The following is a 17,843-nucleotide window of genomic DNA, read 5'->3' as shown; positions in this document are numbered from 1 at the left end:
CCACTGGTTTAATTGCAGCGGTCCAGTGCATTTTTATGGCATTCCCGGCTCAGCATCTTTTGCATTTGTTGTTGCAAATTGCTGTAGAGGTCTAACTTGTGTTTTGCAACTATTTGGTGTAAGAGCAGCGCATAAGTTCTGTGCTCCTGAATGATCATTCATTCCAATAATAACATATGTTGTGTTATCCTTATGATAATTGGTTCTAATAGTTACATCTATTGTGTTGTCCTTATGATCATCGTTTGAGTTTGGATTTATATCCCCCTTTTCTCTCCTGTAGGAGGCTCAAAGAGCTCCAAAGAAATGTGACTAGCCCAAGGTCACCCAGCTGGCATGTGTGGGAGTGTACAAATTAATCTGATTCAATAGATAGTCCTCCACAGCTCAAGTGGCAGAGCAGGGAATCAAACCTGGTTCTCCAGATTAGAGTGCACCTGCTCTTAACCACTACACCTATTGCGTTATTCTTATGTGTGAAGTCCCCTCAAATCATTTCCAATTCCTGGCGTCCCTACAAGTCAATGTCCTAGAATCATTGAATCAGAGTTGGAAGAGACAATCCAGCTTCAGTTTAAAAACTTTCAAAGAAGGAAACCACTTCACTCTGAGGCTGATTCCGCATGGGCCAAAAACAGCAGTGTGAAAACGGTGTGAAAACAGTATAAATCCTTTTACACCATTTTAAACCCTTTTACACCATTTTCACACCGTTTTCACACTGCTGTTTTTGGCCCATGCGGAATCAGCCTGAGACAGCGCATTTGACTGTCAAACAGCCTTCACTGTCAGGAAGGTCTTCCTATTATTTAGGAGGAACTACTTTTCTTGCACCTTGAATCCTTTACTCCTTGTCCCAGTCTCTGGAGTAGCAGAAAACAAGCTTGCTTCCTGTTCAACATTGATATCCCTTCAAATATTGAAACTTGATTATCATATTACCCTGTAACCAGTGGTGGGATTCAGCAGGTTCGAACCACCTCAGCAGAACTGGTTGTTAAAATGGTGCTTGTAAACAACCAGTTGTTAAATTATTTGAATCCCACCACTGTCTGTAACCTTCTATTCTCCAGACTAAACATATCCAGCACCCTAAGTCTCTCCTGGTAGGGCATAATTCCAGACTTTTTACCATTTTGGTTGCCCTCCTCCAGCTTGTTGATATCCTTCTTGGTTTCCTAAAAAACTGAGGGCCCCAGCTTCATTGATGAGTCACTCCATTTCATGTTGCCTCTTTAGCCTTATATGCATGTACTGCTTACTGTGGGATTGAGCATTTGCTTTGGGATCTTTGCTTTCTGGCAGCTTTGACATGCATGAACTTGGATTGCTTTTGATATTTGTGCCAATAAAGGTGTGATTGGATTAGACTACAGCCCTGGTATTTTTTGGAGGTCTCCCATCCAAATACTAGCCAGGGCCCAGTTTGCTTCTGAGTCTCGTTCACGGAAGAAGATCAGTCTTACCAACGAATGGCCATCATGGCTAAACACTCAACAGGCAAAGGAAATATACACGGGAGGGGGCGGGCATGTAAGGGACACCCGTTACAGGAAGCAGCAGATTGGTCCAGTTTTTTGGCCTGATCCAGCAGGCCTCTTCAGTGTTACACCACAACCACAGGCATCTTTACAGGCAAACTTTGTGTGTGTGCAAAGTGACCCCTGCCTCCCACCCCAGAACTGCCCCTTCTGGAGTATGAAAAAAATGTCTCTTGCAGTCTTGACTTGGTTACTTGATTGGACATGTAGCAAAGGAGGAAGAGGTCATTCCTGAGGGCTCCTGCCAACAAAAGACTGATAAGGGCTACTACATGACTCAAGCCAGCCACCCCTGCCTTTTCCCATTCACTGCCCTCCACCCCATTCCACAATGTAAGGAATATTCAGGCAAAACAGGCTCAAAAGGGCTTACAAACTCCTTGCCCTTCCCCCCCTCACAACAAACGCCCTGTGAGGTAGGTGGGGCTGAGAGAGCTCAGAAGGACTGTGATTAACCCAAGGTCACCCAGTTGGCGTGTGTTGGAGTGCACAGGCTAATTTGAATTCCCAGATAAGCCTCCACAGCTCAAGCGGCAGAGCGAGGAATCAAACCCGGTTCCTCCAGATTAGAGTGCACCTGCTCTTAAACACTACGCCACTGCTGCTCGCAAGTCAAAATGACACCTCAAAGCTGAAAGGCACTGACCCTGAGGCTGCCAACATCCAGTTGGGCCCTGGAGATCAAATTTACTTTATTTATACCCTACCGTTCTCCCCAATGGGAGTAGCTTACACTATTCTCCTGTCTATTTTATGTTCGTTAGGCGAAGATAATGTGACTGGCCCAAAGTCTCTCAGCAAGCTTCCATGGCACAAGTAGGGATTCAAACTTGGGTCTCCCAGATACTAGTTCAATACTTTTAACCACTTCATCATACTGGCTCTCTATGGAATCACAACTGATCTCCAGACGACACAGATCTTGTGTGAAATGGGGTGTGTTGGAGCACGTATTCTATAGCATTATACTCCACCGAGGTGCTGCTCCCTAAAACCCACCTTCCTTGGGCTGCACCCCCAGAATTCCTGAAGTTGGCAACCCTCAACGCTGGTCGGACACAGTAAAGAAGTTCTTCTGTGCTTAGCAGGTAAACGTCAATAAGAAAGTCTTTTCCCTTACGGAATTCAGATCTACCGCCGTGGGCACCCTGAAAACACTCTGTGGCTGACCACAGATGGAAAAAATTTATTGCTTGCTTGCATAAAGAACAAAAAAAAAGCCCCAAACAGACTGCCGACAGCTCCATATTCTGGTTAACAGGGAGAAGAATCAAAGCTGACTCCTTCCACTGGGGTTGGCACAGAATAACTTGAGGACGGGAAGGAAGTCACCTACCGTAGAAATCACACATCTTTTATCTCATATAAAAAGGATGAAAAACAATGACTACCCTTTAGGATAACACAGGAAAATGCAAGCTTCTGGGTTTCACAGGCCTCTTCAGTATTAGACAAAAGTAGGAAATGGCAGAATACTGCTATGTCTTTCATTCCACTCACGGAGGGATTCAGAGAAGTCCAAAGACCTACAAACTCTCCAACCTATGCTGGCCTGTGTTGCCCCTTTTGCATCTAATTGCCGAGAAGACCCCGTGTATCCCTAGTTTCCCAAAGTGGGGCCAATGGCATCTGCGTTATTGGCAAGAAGTTGGTGGGGGGAGCCTATTTCCAGCACCCCTGCTAGTGCAGGGAGGGGGCCAGGCAGGCATCCCCGAGATCCTTGTGGTTGGCTGCCCCAGAAAGCAACAGGGAAGACATGCTTCCTGTAACAAGGTTGATGTAACGAAGCAAGAAGCGGCCATCAGCAACTACTGCTATTTGCCCCTTTCTCTACTCCCACTGGTGCAATTGTCTCGTTTTTCCCTCCTTACGCCCCTGCCAAGAATCTTCAAGCACAGATGCCTTATCTGAAAGCCTTTAAAGATGGAAGAAGTGCGAGGAAGGAAATTGCCCTAGCTCAGTTGCCCTGGGCAAAGGTCAGCCAGACAGGCCTCCCCGGCTGATATTCCACTAGTTTCCTGAGAACTGGATGCTCCTTGTCAAGATAGCTCATGGCCTATCAGAGCCTCCCATACCCCTTCCCCTACCCAGAACCCCTACCCAGAAGCCTCAGCCAGGCCAGGGCTGACTTCCGGGGCTCAAGAGGTCACAGTCAAAATCGGCAAAGGCGGCGGCATCCAGAACGGGGTCCTTGGCTTGCCGCAGGCGCAGCACAAAATCCACCGGCTGCTTCTGCAACAGTTCGGCATCGAAAGTCATTCCGTGGAAGAAGAGGTGGCCGCGGAAGTGGTGGGGGTAGCGCAGGCGGCGCTGTGGATCCGGACACAGGAGCTGGAAGTAGAGGACACCGCCGGTTACACAAGGGCTGCGTGCGAGGAGCCAGCGGCTCATCTGGTAGCTCAACCGGCTCTCGCGGTTATTGCATTCCGTGACCGGCTTGGCAGCACCCAGCAATCAGCTTAAGCAGAGAAGGTCAGAGGACAGTCATTCTCAGAAGAGGAATTTAGTGTAGAGGTGCTCTTGCCTCCAGCCGCTTTCAGGTAACGGTAGGTGCCAGAGCACATAGGGCAGAAGCTCAGAGAACTTCAGAGAAGGCGATGCAGGAGGAGCTGTATCACTGGCCTCAAGAACAGCCAAAATGGCTTCCTCACTGCCAGTTGATGTATACCAAAGACGGAGATACAGCGAGTACTCTGGCCCTTTCCCCACTTACCTTAAGCCCCGCGCTACTCTCCTCAAGTAGTGCGGGGTCCAGCTGCACTCCCCACTTCAGGGGCGGCGAGAAAGTAGCTGCCCCAACGCTGCCTCTCTCTCACCCCCTCAGCGCGCATAATTCCTGGCGCCTTTTGAAATGGCGCCTTTTGATGACCCCGCACAGAGCGCGGGGTCGTGGGGAAGCCGGGGCGCGCGCCAGGAATTGTGCGCGCTGGGAATTGCGCGCAGCAACCCTTGGACAAAGGTAAGTGGGGAAAGGGCCTCTGTCACCCCTAGGAAACCAAACTCTTCAGAACTACCTAAGTAGAGGAAGAGGAATTTTTCAGCTCTGCTTCAGCCCCTTCCTGTTTCTATGAATTAAAAACCTCTGCATGGCCAAAAGTCTCTTTTGGCTGGTAGCCATAGAGCATGCTGATCACTGGAGGGGTTTTTTTTGTTTCTATTTTGCTCAATGGTTATTTAAATTAGGTATTTTAAGCCACTTTGGGGCCCTATGGGAGAGAAGATGATGAAGAAGAAGAGTTTAGATTTATATCTCCCCTTTCTCTTCTGTAAGGAGACTCAAAGGGGCTTACAATCTCCTTGCCCTTCCCGCCTCACAACAAACCCCCTGTGAGGTGGGTGGGGCTGAGAGAGCTCTGAAAAGCTGTGACTAGGCCAAGGTCACCCAGCTGGCATGTGTCGGAGTGCACAGGCTAATCTGAAGAGGACATTTTAAACCAAGTTGTGCCACAATATGCGTTTTGCAATGCCTGATGGGCTCAATGAACAGCTGGGGCGGCCAGACACATGTTAGAGGGGAGAGAAAAGGGGGGCATCAGAAAAACATACCTCACTGAGGAGAAGACGCAGGCCTAAACTGAGAGTAGCTGGAGAGGCATAGTTGCAACCCTGCACACTCCGGAGCATGGCTTTGTGATCTCTCTCTGGAGCAACTGGAAACTGAAGAGGGGAAAGTATAGAGGTGGAAAGCTTTCTCACTTGCTTGACATCAGGTAGAAGTAAGATTCAACCCCCTCCGCAGCCTCTCTTTCAAAACCACCAACCAGCAACGGATGCAGGAGTGACAAGAGAAACCTTCACATGGCTTAAGGAACTCATTGCCACCACAGCCACTAGTTCCCCGTGGTTTCAAAAAGCAAGTACCCTGCCTGTGGGAGACTCTATCGGCGTTTCAGTCATTTTAAAACAATGTAAATTATTTTAACCCACTTTGGGGCCCTACGGGAAAGAAAAACGGGGTAAGTGATCTAAGGCCCCTTCTGCACATGCAAAATAATACACTTTCAATCGACTTTCACAATTGTTTGCAAATGGATTTTGCTATTCCACACAGCTGCAAAGTCATTGAAAGTGGATTGAAAATGCATTATTCTGCATGTGAGGAAGGGGCCTAAACGTTATCTAAACTTATCTAAATCTAAACTTGCTGCTGCAACAGCCACTAGTTTAGATGATTTCGAAATGGGGTACCCAGAGGCTGTTACCCATGACAGCTGAACGGAACCTGCATATTCAGAGGCCATCTATCTGTCATATCTTGGGAAAGGACAATCCCTGCCTGCCCCAATTGGGACTTCTCAGGAGCATACAGCAAGTTCGCCAACACACATGAAACTGCTTTGGCCACAAGGCTGTGTGGTTGTGGTCTACCAGACCCCGGCCACACAGCCCGGAAAACCCACCCCAAGCAGTTGAATCCGGCCGGGAAAGTCTTCAACAATACATTGAACACCTCTATGGGGAGGAAATGTTCCAACAGACCCAGAAAATGGAGACACTCCGGATCAAGAAAGCACACCTTTCTTCTGCATTGTACAGATACCAAAACCATTCCAGCCTTTCTCACAGCAAAAAGGACTTTTAAATTCCCGCAGGCTAACCGCATACATGATGGCCTTGAATGCGAATTCGTCTATCATAGTCAGTACTGTCTGCTCTGACTCAAAGAGGCTCTCCAGGGTCTAAAGCAGTGGTGGCAAACCTTTGGCACTCCAGATGTTATGGACTACAATTCCCATCAGCCCCTGCCAATTGGCCATGCTGGTGGCAGGGGCTGATGGGAATTGTAGTCCATAACATCTGGAGTGCCAAAGGTTTGCCACCATGGGTCTAAAGCATGGGCCTTTCACATTACCTATTATTTGGCTCTTTCCACTGGAGATTCCATGGATCGATCCTGCGACCTTCTGCATCCCAAGCAGATGTTCTACCACTGAGCCACAACTCCTCCCACCATGCCTCCAGACACTGGAGAAGCACCACCACCTATTTCTGTTCCTGCAGGGAAATGTCTACATGCTCACCTTCCCACTAGCCAGGGCAAACAGCAGGACACCCAGAGACCACCAATCAACAGCGTGGGCATAGGGACCCCCACTCAGTACTTCAGGGGCTGCCAGAGAGAAAGGAGACGAAGGTCATAAACCTGCAGTAGATACCAAGCCCTCTCCACCGGGGCGGCAGACTTATTACCTACCCATGTACTGGAGGGTCCCACAGATGGTGTAGGCCCTTTTGCCCCAAGGCAGATGGCGGGAAAGGCCAAAGTCAGTCAGCTTCAAGTGCCCTGGGGGTGAAGAAGAAGATGGCATGAGAGTCTTGTCGGGTGGGACCCGCCAAGAGAAGGCCACAATCCACAGACCCCATTGTCCCAGAAAAGCACATACGTACAAAGAGAGATTGAAACGTGAAATAGAACAGAACACCTCACTCGACGCCTTACTTTTACCTCAAGAAGTTAATGCAGTGACAGGCCAACCGTTGTTTACTCTTTTCTGAAAGGTGAATTTTGCTTTTTTGTAGGGAGAGAGTCTGAGATAAGGCCATGTCTGCTGGGGAACGTAACTGTTATGCCCTCTCGTTGTTAAATAAAATCAAGGTGTCCATCATCTCCAGTTCTGCATCTAATAGGTGCAGAGCAACACGGATTTTGCATTACACCAAGATTTTACATTTCATCCTGATGCTTCTTTGTTTTGTTCTAACAGCCAGCCTGAAGAAAGGTTCTGGAGGCCTCAAAAGCTTGCAGACTTATTGGTTGGTCCTAATAAAAGGTATTATGCCAACAAATTATGTTCTGTGTTTGGGATTTTTCTTTTGGACCAGCACAGATGGCAACAACTTCTCAAATGTTCCACTGTGGCAGAAATGGCTCTCCTGACTCACCCTGACCCAGAAAACTGCCTCAGTGTGGCTGGGGGCATTCCAGGGGTAGAGTCACTGCCCACCCAGCCCTCATGTGCTGGCAGAGTCGGCCTCAGACATACGCCACATTTTTCATGGCATATCTTCACTATTCCCTATGGGGGATTATTCAGGGCAGGGGTTTTTTTTCACTCCCTTTGGAGGGGGTACGGCAGCACTGGAGTGCCACCATCCCCACTCCAAATCCAAATCCTTTATTAGGCATAAGACCGGTGTGTGTCATGAATTCCAAATACAGCAAAAAGATCATTATTACACAACTTGCAGTACACAGAGTAAAAATGTAGCAACAGCTTCAGAGATTTCAGCATTAGAGTTATTTAGAAGCTTAGCCATTTTTACCTTATCAGAAAGAAGCATAAATCCTGTTGGTAGTACAGTTCTCAAATCAGTTCTGATGTTGTTATATTTTGAACAGTGAAGCAGAATATGAGAAAGTGAATCAGTTGTATCAGGACAGAATCGACAGCAATGCTCATTTTGTGGGATATTAGAGAAGCACCATCCCCACTCGCCAGCCTGCTCTGGATTGGGCTGTCAGTATAATTACATAATGGCCCTTTCCCCACTTACCCTTGTCGGAGGGTTGCTGCGCGCAATTCCCAGCGTGCACAATTCCTGGCGCGTGCCCCGGCTTCCCCACCGCACCTCGCTTCAAGCGCTGGGTTTCATCAAAAGGCGCCATTTGAAAAGGCTTGCCAGGAATTCACGCTGCGCTGAGGGCCGGCTTGAGAGAGGCAGTAAGTCGTGGGCGGCTGGGGCGTTTCTCACACTCTGAAGTGGGGAGTGCAGTGTTGATCCACGCCAGCCACTTTAGGAGAGTAGCGCGGGGCTTAAGGTAAGTGGGGAAAGGGCCAATGATATTTTAAAGGTATATTAATTGTTTAAATCTGACTAATTTTGTCAGCTTTCTGCCTCGATATGTACTGCACACCGGTGACAAATTCAGTGTTTCAATGGTTATAAAGCTTGACTAGGCAAGAAGTTAGTTCTTAGTTATTAAATTATGGGGCTTTAAATCTCTCTTTCCAATCCACCAACTATGAAAACGTACCTCGTTCGTCCAGGAGTATATTTTCCATCTGCAAAGGAGAAACAGCCAAAATGAGGCATGGCTACCCAACCTAAACCCCTCTGCACCCCCCTTGACTACCCACTGTTCAAATTTGGTCCCATAATTTCTCCTGTGACAGGCAAGAAACAGCTGCCTCTTAGAAGGGGGAAAGGGTGGGCATGGAAAAGGGCAATCTGGGCAAATTTTTATCAGTTAGGGTTGCCAGCTCCGGGTTGGAAAATACTTGAAGATTTGGGGGCGGAGCCTGAGGAGGGCGGGGCTTGGGAAGGGGAGGGACTCCCACAGGGTATAATGCCACAGAATCAACCTTCTCCAGGTGAACTGATTTTCTCTGTTGCCAGGAGATCAGTTGTAACCCCGGGAGATCTCCAACTACCAGCTGGAGGTTGGCAACCCTGCTTCCAGTGGAGAGAACAATATCAGACTTGGAGTACAAGTCTCTGTCTGAAGGAGGACAACCACATCACCACTCCCAGCAAAAGAAACATGCTTCATACCTTGACATCGCGGTGCACAATGCCCAGGTTGTGAAGATACCCTGCGGGGAAAGAAAGAATTTAGATGCTAGAAAAACTGCGGACTCACAAGGACTTCTGAGAAAAGGAAATCTCGTTCCCTCTTCAGGGGGTCCTAACATCTCCATTTCCTCGTGCTTCTTTCGGCCTCCCTTCTCCACACCTGGAGACAGTTACCGTCAAGGGCACAGCTTTCACCCCCCCTGCCCTGATGCCCCTTCTCTCCACCCCTGAAAATCTAAAGGGAGCTGCCTCCTGGAAAGAACGGAGATGACGGTGGCCATCAGGAACACCTTCTCTGTTCCCTTTCTCCTCCCTGCTTATTAGTTTGTTGCGGCCAGGTAGATTTGTTGTCGTTTGGCATGCATGCATTCATGTATTGGAGTCCAGGTTTAGTGGAGAAAAGTGGGGTAAAAGTATCCAAATAAATGAATAAGATTTCAGTTTCCTTTCTCTCCTCCCCATCACCCGTCTTCCCAACTTCTTTTTCTTCCTAGTGCCCCTGCTCAGCTGGCCGTCTAGTCTTTCCTAGTACCCGTCGGCCCCACTTCCTCTCCGCTGCCTGCCCCATATGTTTGGCCCCTAGTCCCCTTGCCCAACTAGCCAGCCATTCATCCCATCAGCCCTCTTCCTTCCCCTCTCCCTTTATTGATTGATTGATTGATTGATTGATTGTATTTGTATACCGCCCTCCCCGAAGGCTTTACATTATTTTCTCCGGAGCAGCAGTGGCGTAGTGGTTAAGAGCAGGTGCATTCTAATCTGGAGGAACCGGGTTTGATTCCCCGCTCTGCCGCTTGAGCTGTGGAGGCTTATCTGGGGAATTCAGATTAGCCTGTGCACTCCCACACACGCCAGCTGGGTGACCTTGGGCTAGTCACAGCTTTTTGGAGCTCTCTCAGCCCCAACTACCTCACATTGTGTTTATTGTGAAGGGGGAAGGGAAAAGAGTTTGTAAGCCCCTTTGAGTCTCCTACAGGAGAGAAAGGGGGGATATAAATCCAAACTCTTCTTCTTCTTCTCTGGTTCTCCTCCTTTCCTTCTGTTGTCAGCCTCCATTTTGAGTTTGTACATAAGAATTCCACTAAAAGTTTCTGTTCCGCTGCAACATCTATGCACACCTCCTTTAATTTGGGAGAGGATAATTTTTCAAGACATTCACTTTAGCACTGGGTGGCCTTCTTCTGCACATTTGCTTTGAACCGCAAGGCAGGATCCCATTTGGGAATTAAATCCCACAAACACAAGACAAATCCTTATCTACCCGTTTCCTTCGCTGACCCAGCCCATTTGCAGCCAGGAGACTTTGCAGCTATTTTCAGGAGTTCAGAATGGCTCCACTTGGCAAGGGCTCCAGAGACACAAATACATTCAGTGGGTGGAGATTATCCATGCTCAGAAGAGACTTTAATACCAACCTTAAGTTATACCTGTGGGACGAGGAGAGAAGCGCTACCCAAATCCCTCCTTGATTTAATAGCTCACGTACTCCTCTGTCTTGGATTTAGGTCACTTTAGTCTAAATAGGATTAGATCGCACTGCTGGAGTACCTATGCTGAGCAAAACTGGAGCACAGAAGCAAGAGCAGGGCTTGATCAGTGCATCCTATAATACTCAGAGGCCAGCACTCCCCTCCAAACACTCCAGCAAAACAGGGGATAGAAGCTGCAAACAGTCTCACTGCTTTACACTACCAGGGAAATTTAAACAGCTGGACATGTTCTGCTGCGTTGCTCCTCGTATAACAACCTTAGGTATATATTTATTACATCTGTCTGCCCAAAAATTCTGGTAAAAGCAGAGGAATGATATATCTCCTTTCTTCTTGCAGAGTTAGGAGACTGTATACAGCTGCCGTACTAAGGTACAGTGCTTGCTTCAAAAATCTCTTAACCGGAAAACTGCTTCAAAAATCTCATAACAGGAAAATTGTGTATATATTTTTACAACTGCAGTGCTAATGCATGTCTTATTTCCACTAGTCCTGTATCAAATTATTGATTGAAACATCCCGTTGTAAGCAACAGAGAACCTTTCTCTCCAGTGGTGGGATCCAAAAATTTTAATAACAGGTTCCGATGGTGGTGGGATTCAAACAGTGGTGCCGCCGCAAACACGCACCTCCAGTCCCTATTGGGCAGGGAGGTTGCTTTAGTAACCCCTTCTTGGCACTGAGAAAAAATTAGAGAAGTGGTGAGAACTGGTTGGACCCCACCTCTGTTTCTCTCTCCTAATTCAATTCAATTCAATTTATTTATTTAATTTATTATTTAGATTTTTATACCGCCCTATCCCCGAGGGGCATTTAATGTATTATTACGATCTTTAACCAGCAAACAAAAAATAATATACTAGATGAGCTGTACCCAGAGGCAGCAAGAATATTAATATTACAGAATTAAAAACACGGCCCATAATTTCATTCCCCTTTAAGCCATGGTTATAGATGCCTGGGACAGTGCCAGCACCTATGGGCTTTTAGGCTCCCAGCAATGAAAAAAGGACATTGAAGGCGCTGCTGCCCTTGGTGACATTTACTCTGCACTATAAGGACCCGCTGAGCAGATATGCTGGAAGGTGGAGGACATGGTAGAAGTCCAAAGCGGAAACAGAGCTTTTCAGGGACCCAGAAGTTGAGCAGGCCCAAAGGGTTGTACACGAAGGCATTTCCCCCCATGTTTCTTCTCTCAAAAGAAACATACTCAAGCCTCTCTGAGACTCTGGAAGCCCCTCACATTTAAACATGTGTCTGATGGACTGTGACTCATCTCAAGGATAATCTCTGTACTTCCCAAAGAAGATCAGAGGCAGCATTACGATCTGGCCCTGGATCCAGTCAGTGCAATGAAGTCAGCCAGAGTGGTGAAGTGGTTAAGAGCGGCCGACTTTAATCTGGAGAACTGGGTTTGGCTCATTCCGCACACGCAAAATAATGCACTTTCAAGCTGCTTTCACAACTGTTTTTGCCATTCCGCACAGCTTCAAAGAGCCCTGAAAGCAGCTTGAAAGTGCATTATTCTGCGTGTGCGGAATGAGCCTTTGATTCCCCACTTCTCCCCACGCGCAGCAGACTCTAATCTAGTGAACCAGGTTTGTTTCCCCACTCCTACACATTAAGCCAAATGCAGTCCCAACCTCACAAGATGTCTGTTTTGGGGAGGGGAGGGGGAGGTGATTGGAAGCTGCTTTGAGGCTTGAAGGAAAAGAAAACCAGGGTATAAAACCCAACTCTTCTTCTTCAGCTAGTCCTAACACCCAGCCTTCTTCCTCAAAACTCACTTCACGGAGGTGGGGAGAGCAATCAGAGGTACCCACCTAGCACCAGAACCAGCTCTGTGGCAAACAAGCGGATGATGCTTTCAGAAAAAGGGCCCACGGACTTCCAGAAGGTGTAAAGGTCTCCGGTACTGCAATAGGTGCACACTGGGGGGTTTGGGCGGGGAGGAGGGCGAGAAAAGAAGAGACAGATGTTATTTTTGGAGCTCATTCAGATCTTGCTCATCTCTGTCTTCCCAACGTAAGCGTGCCGAGTGCTTTGTTTATAAGCCAGCCTTGCCCTGTCTCTAGCATTGGAGGAAATTCTGAAAAATAGGGATCTGCTGGGATTTGAGGCCAGTCTGCCTGCAGAAGAGAAATCCCTCGATCCCTATTGGACAGAGGGAGCAAACTACTCCTAATCCGCAGAAAATGTGGACCGGCAGTGGGGGGGGGGGAGGGCATTTTGGGAGAAGTAAACAGCAGTCACGTGGGTGGACACAGAAAGCACGAGCACGCCACACAGGGAAAGGAAGGGGGGTCTCTAGACTAGGTGATGCCCACAGGGCAGACAAGAGATCACTCACTAATGAAGAGATGGCGCTGCCCCTGCCAGCTGTCCCCTAAGCAGTGGACAAACGGATGGCTCACCTGTTTCTACGGAATAAAAAAAAATGCCCTGGATGAGTTGGGGAGGGGGAAGACTGGGGCTCAGCGGCAAGAGGGGGGGTCAAAAAGACTTTCGTCATCCCTCCCCCCAAGCCCCACCCCCAAACAACAAGTCAATTGACGACAACATGCCCAAGAATTCCTGATGAAAGGGAAGAATGAGAGGAAGCATTTCATCATTTAAAAGCGTATGTGAAATTTCTGGGGCAGCGAGGGGGAGATGCTACACTCCTAAACTGCCAGTGAAAAAATTCATGTATTTGTGTTACTGATGGTCTGCCTTTCTCACTGGGACTCAAAACAGATTATGATACAATATTTGGCATCCCTTGTGATTCTTCCTAGAAGTTCTTGCAGAAGTAAGATAGCTGCACTATTTGGTTGTTTCTGTTAATGCAGGGCAGGTGAGTTGTTAATAGGTTAATTGAGAGTCACCTTCCTTGTTTATATATAATGGTATAGCTTTGTATGCTCCATCCCACTCCTCTCTCCCCCTTTTCAATACAGCTATCGTTGATGTTGGGGTGCTATGTGGTTTCCGGGCTGTATGGCCGTGTTCTAGCAGCATTCTCTCCTGACCTGTGGCTGGCGTCTTCAGAGGATCCTCTGAAGATGCCAGCCACCGATGCAGGCGAAACGTCAGGAGAGAATGCTGCTAGAACACGGCCATACAGCCCGGAAACCACACAGCACCCCAGTGATTCCGGCCGCAAAAGCCTTCGACAATATATTGTTGATGTTGTTTTGCTGTTTGATTTCCTCGCTTGTGCAATTTGCACATGGCTATTTTTTGTCCCCTTTTGTCAAATATACTTGGTAGCCTAACGTTTTATAACCAGAATCCTAATAAAGAATAATTCCTTTTTTAAAACAACTTTTTTATGCATTTTACTCTGCGAAAGAACTGGGTCATTTCAGTTCTTCTATCAAGTTACACAGAGTAAGTCAATGCAGCCAAGAGGATGGGACGCCCCATAAACAGTACAATAGGATTCAAACTGCAGATATCTAGAACCCACCAGAAATCTGTAAACAGAGCTCAAGCAAAGGTTAAGTGTTAACATAATATGTTAAAACAGTGCGAAAAATTATGTAGCGCTTAAAATCAGACACTGAAAAAATTACATACAGTATAGACCTTAGTCCTTACCCAAGTAAATATAGTACAGCCCTATTAACTGTGTAGAAAAGCCTTCCTAACAATTCAATTTGGCGTAGTTTATGGTAAGGCAGGAAGGTGGGAGCTTTCTTGACCTCACTGAGCAGGCTTTTCTATGGGGTGGAAGACCCATGGGTGGGAAGTGCAAAATTAAAGTAGAGAATGTCCTCTGGTAGAATATGTAAAGAAGATGGATATAAAACTGCACCCATAAACGAAGCTATATTTCTTGGGTGTGGGTCGGCGTTTCCTTTTATTCATCCCGTTTTCACTTTGCCCTTCCACCATGGATCGCCTGTTCTCAATTTCATTCTTACAGCCAATGATAGTAGATTACAATAATGGGAGAGTGAGATCCAGGCAGCAAATATAAAACACAATTTTAAAATACTCTTGTTACTTCAGTTGCCACTGGGTGTGCCCTGAGAAAGACACAAACTCTTATTTCATGACCGTTAACACCATTTCGTTCCCCTTCCTAGCATACAAAAGGAACCTTTTTAGAAGAGAAATTAAGTAGAAATAAACTCCCCAAATTTGAATTGATTAGCAGTACTGCTGTTGCCTACCACATAGACTGCAGGGAAAAAAGTAATCTGAAAGCAGATTAAGAACAACGGAGTTATGCTGAGAAAGAGGGGGAGGCTGCTGGCCCAACAGCACCCACTAAGCATCACTGCTGAGGAGAGATTCAAACTTGGGTATTTAACCTCTCAGCTAAAGTGACTACAGAACCAAATGAGTGCAGAACTGTGGTTTTAGCACACTGTGCAGAACATACAGTGCAAGCAATTCTGTGGTCAACACCGTGGGCTACTGATACTGTGGGCTACTGATACTGATATCAGTGGGCTACTGATACTGACACTGATATTGATATTTGTTGTTGATCATCTGATTTGTGTTTGGTATTAAATTGTACACTGCCCAGAGCCCTTAGGAAATGGGGCGGTATATCAAGTTGAAATAATAAATAAATAAAATAAACACTTGAAGAATGGGCTTGTTCTAGGTCCTAGGAGATTCAGTGTTCTTTTTTCTACATCCACCAAGGGGACAAACACGGCCCCACCGGTCAAAGGTAGCAGGTCACCCCAAAGACTGCCTCGTAAGGACCCCAGCAAATGAGGTCAGCTTCACCAGGGTGCAGAAATGGCCATAACAGTCATGGCCCATGTTAGTTTCCCACTTACTCCTTCCTGCTCCCCACAACAAGAGGGAACAGGGGAATGAAATGAGAGTCGAAAACCTACATAAGAGTGGCTCCCCTTGAGAAACAAGGGGACAGGGTCACTTTGGATATTACTGTTCAAAAATAAAAAGTTCTTAACAACAGTGAATAAAAGCCTAAAATATTCTCAGTAAGAGTCTGGTTAGGAACAGTTCTTCCTGTGCAACGGATGCCCTACTGGGCCCATTACAGTGGCAGTGTTTATTATTATTATTGTTGTTGTTGTTGTTGTTGTTGTTGTTAAATTTTGTTATATCGCCCACCCCCAAAGGGCTCTAGGCAGTGTACAAAGATAAAATCACTACAATAACCAACACAAAAATGAACCAACAGAACAACATACAGTCAATAATTAACATTAAATTAAACAATTGCCCTGGGAATATCCCCCTTTGGCAACCCTGCTTGTGCCAAGAGGCCACGCCCCACACCAGACACCCACCTGGATGCTGACCTCATCCTTACACTGTTTCAGGCCATCCTGGCGAAGCACCTCCGTTTTTGGCACCACCTGTAAAAAGAGGCCACTGGTGTGAATAAGTGCCAGGGACAGAGAGGGCAGCGGGGGAGGGGGGGAGAGGCGGGGCAAGAAGACACTCACCTTGATGGCAAAGAGCCGCTCTTGCTGGCAGTCCAGGACCTTAAGCACCGTGCCAAAGGAGCCCTTGGCCACCAAGCCCAGCACCTGGCAGGGAGAAGGTGAGCGGCATCAAGGAGATACAGGTTGTCAGGTGTCCCCTCCAACCAGCCATGGGTGGTGGTGGGGGGGAATGAATGGGGGCAGCGTTGCCAGACTCAGGCTGAGAAACTACCAGAGATGTGGGGAAGGAACAGCGGGGAACCCAGCATAGAGTCCACCCTCCTGGGGAAGTCAGTGGGATGCCCAGCCATAGAGTCCACCCTCCTGTGGAGGACAGTGGGGTGCCCAGCCATAGAGTCCACCACCCTACAAGGCATCCATTCTCTCCATGGGGCAGGGCAGGAACCTGGGGAGGACAGTGGGCCGCCCAGCCATAGAGTCCACCCTCCAAGTGCTCTCTGCGTTTGGGATCCCCTGGAATCCTGAGAGATGCCCAGGTGCCACCTAGCGGCTGGCATCCACCACCACCCAGCTGCGCCCCCCCCCACTCCTCCTCCCAGGAACGCAGCACCCACCTTGAGCTGGCTCGGTCCCAGGGGAGGCCGGATGGGGAATTCCGGCAAGAAGAGGGCGACGCCCTGGGGCAGGCCCCGCTCCGACGCCACCTGCGCCTCCTCCTCGGTCAGGGCCCGCCGCTCCGCGTTGGCACCCAGCAGAGGGGGGCCCACGTTGGCAAGGATGCTCCTCCAGGCCCGCGCCCACCAGGCGGCGGGCAGCGAGCGGGCGCCCTGTGGGAGAAGGCAGCTGGAGGACGAGACCACTCTCTCCCCCTCGTCGGGCTTCCCCAGCAGCAGCGTCTCCCTCTCCCCCCCTTTGCACGCCCCCCCCCCAATTGCACGGCGGCGCTCCAGGCATGCTCAGAGGCACACGGCGGGGGGGCTCCGGCAGGCAAAGCCTTACCTCGAGCGGGCGCGGCTCCCCTCCGCTGCTGCCGGCGGCTCCCATGGCTGGCCCGTTATGTAAAGCGCGATAATCCCCGGGGAGCCCGGGCCAGCGCGCCCACCCCGCCCGCCCATCGCAGCAGCAGCAGCAGCGCAAGGCCGGCCTCTTATGCAGAGCGGCCACTCGACGGCTCCCCCCCCCCCCCCCCCGGCGGTCCCTGCACGGGTTGGGCGGCCCCCCTTCCCCGCTGCACGCGAGACAAGGTCCCATCGCGGGTCTCCGGTTGCGCGGGTCTTCTTTTCCGACGTGCCTTCCGTCCATGCCACCCCCTCTGGCAACAACATCAGGCGGCCTCGAGGTGTCCCGTGGTGGCCTTTGGCGATTTGCGCAGGCAGGCAGGGGGCACGCTGCAAATTGGCACAGGGAAGGTGCCCTCGGCAGTGTCAGAATAGGGTCGAAGACTTACATGGCTAAAATGAAATGATGGTTGTGGTTTTCCAAGCTATATGCAGTGGCGGGATCCAAAAATTTTAATAACAGGTCCCGATGGTGGCGGGATTCAAACAGTGGCACCACCGCACACACGCACCTCCAGTCCCTATTGGGCAGGGAGGTTGCTTTAGTAACCCCTTCTCGGCACTCAGAAAAAAATAGTAACCACTTCTAGAAAAGTGGTGAGACCTGGTTGGATCCCACCTCTGGCTATATGGCCGTGGTCTTGTCCTTTCAGGTCCTAACGCTTCACCCGCACCGGTGGCTGGCATCTTCAGAGGCATGTCAGGGTAAGATGTGTCTCTCTGTGGCACAGTCACGGAAATATATGTTTCCCTCTGGGGCACCCTACCACACAATCGCTCCACACAGTGCCACAGAGAACTGCACAGTGCGCCTGTGCCTCCAAAGATGGGCCTCCAAAGATGGCAGTCGTAGATGCAGCTGAAGTGTTACGGGGA

General features: G+C 48.9%; 1 protein-coding gene across 1 annotated transcript; it reads right to left on the bottom strand.

The window, feature by feature from the left end:
- Nucleotides 1-2,707: 2,707 nt before the first annotated feature.
- RSKR (ribosomal protein S6 kinase related) lies at nucleotides 2,708-17,400 on the bottom strand. Its single transcript, XM_048519525.1, has 12 exons — nucleotides 16,909-17,400; nucleotides 16,524-16,736; nucleotides 15,970-16,053; nucleotides 15,811-15,879; nucleotides 12,897-12,966; nucleotides 12,370-12,477; nucleotides 9,036-9,076; nucleotides 8,518-8,545; nucleotides 6,736-6,825; nucleotides 6,563-6,651; nucleotides 5,088-5,198; nucleotides 2,708-3,872 (listed from the first exon to the last, which is right to left on the bottom strand). The coding sequence occupies exons 1-12, from the start codon at nucleotides 17,209-17,211 to the stop codon at nucleotides 3,651-3,653; spliced, it is 1,428 nt and encodes a 475-aa protein (XP_048375482.1). The 5' UTR covers nucleotides 17,212-17,400; the 3' UTR covers nucleotides 2,708-3,650.
- Nucleotides 17,401-17,843: the final 443 nt, after the last annotated feature.

Source organism: Sphaerodactylus townsendi, linkage group LG16 (assembly GCF_021028975.2).
Source record: "Sphaerodactylus townsendi isolate TG3544 linkage group LG16, MPM_Stown_v2.3, whole genome shotgun sequence".
Lineage (NCBI taxonomy): Eukaryota > Metazoa > Chordata > Lepidosauria > Squamata > Sphaerodactylidae > Sphaerodactylus > Sphaerodactylus townsendi.
Note: the sequence above shows the minus strand (reverse complement) of the source record. Positions and strands in the feature narration are given on the sequence as shown.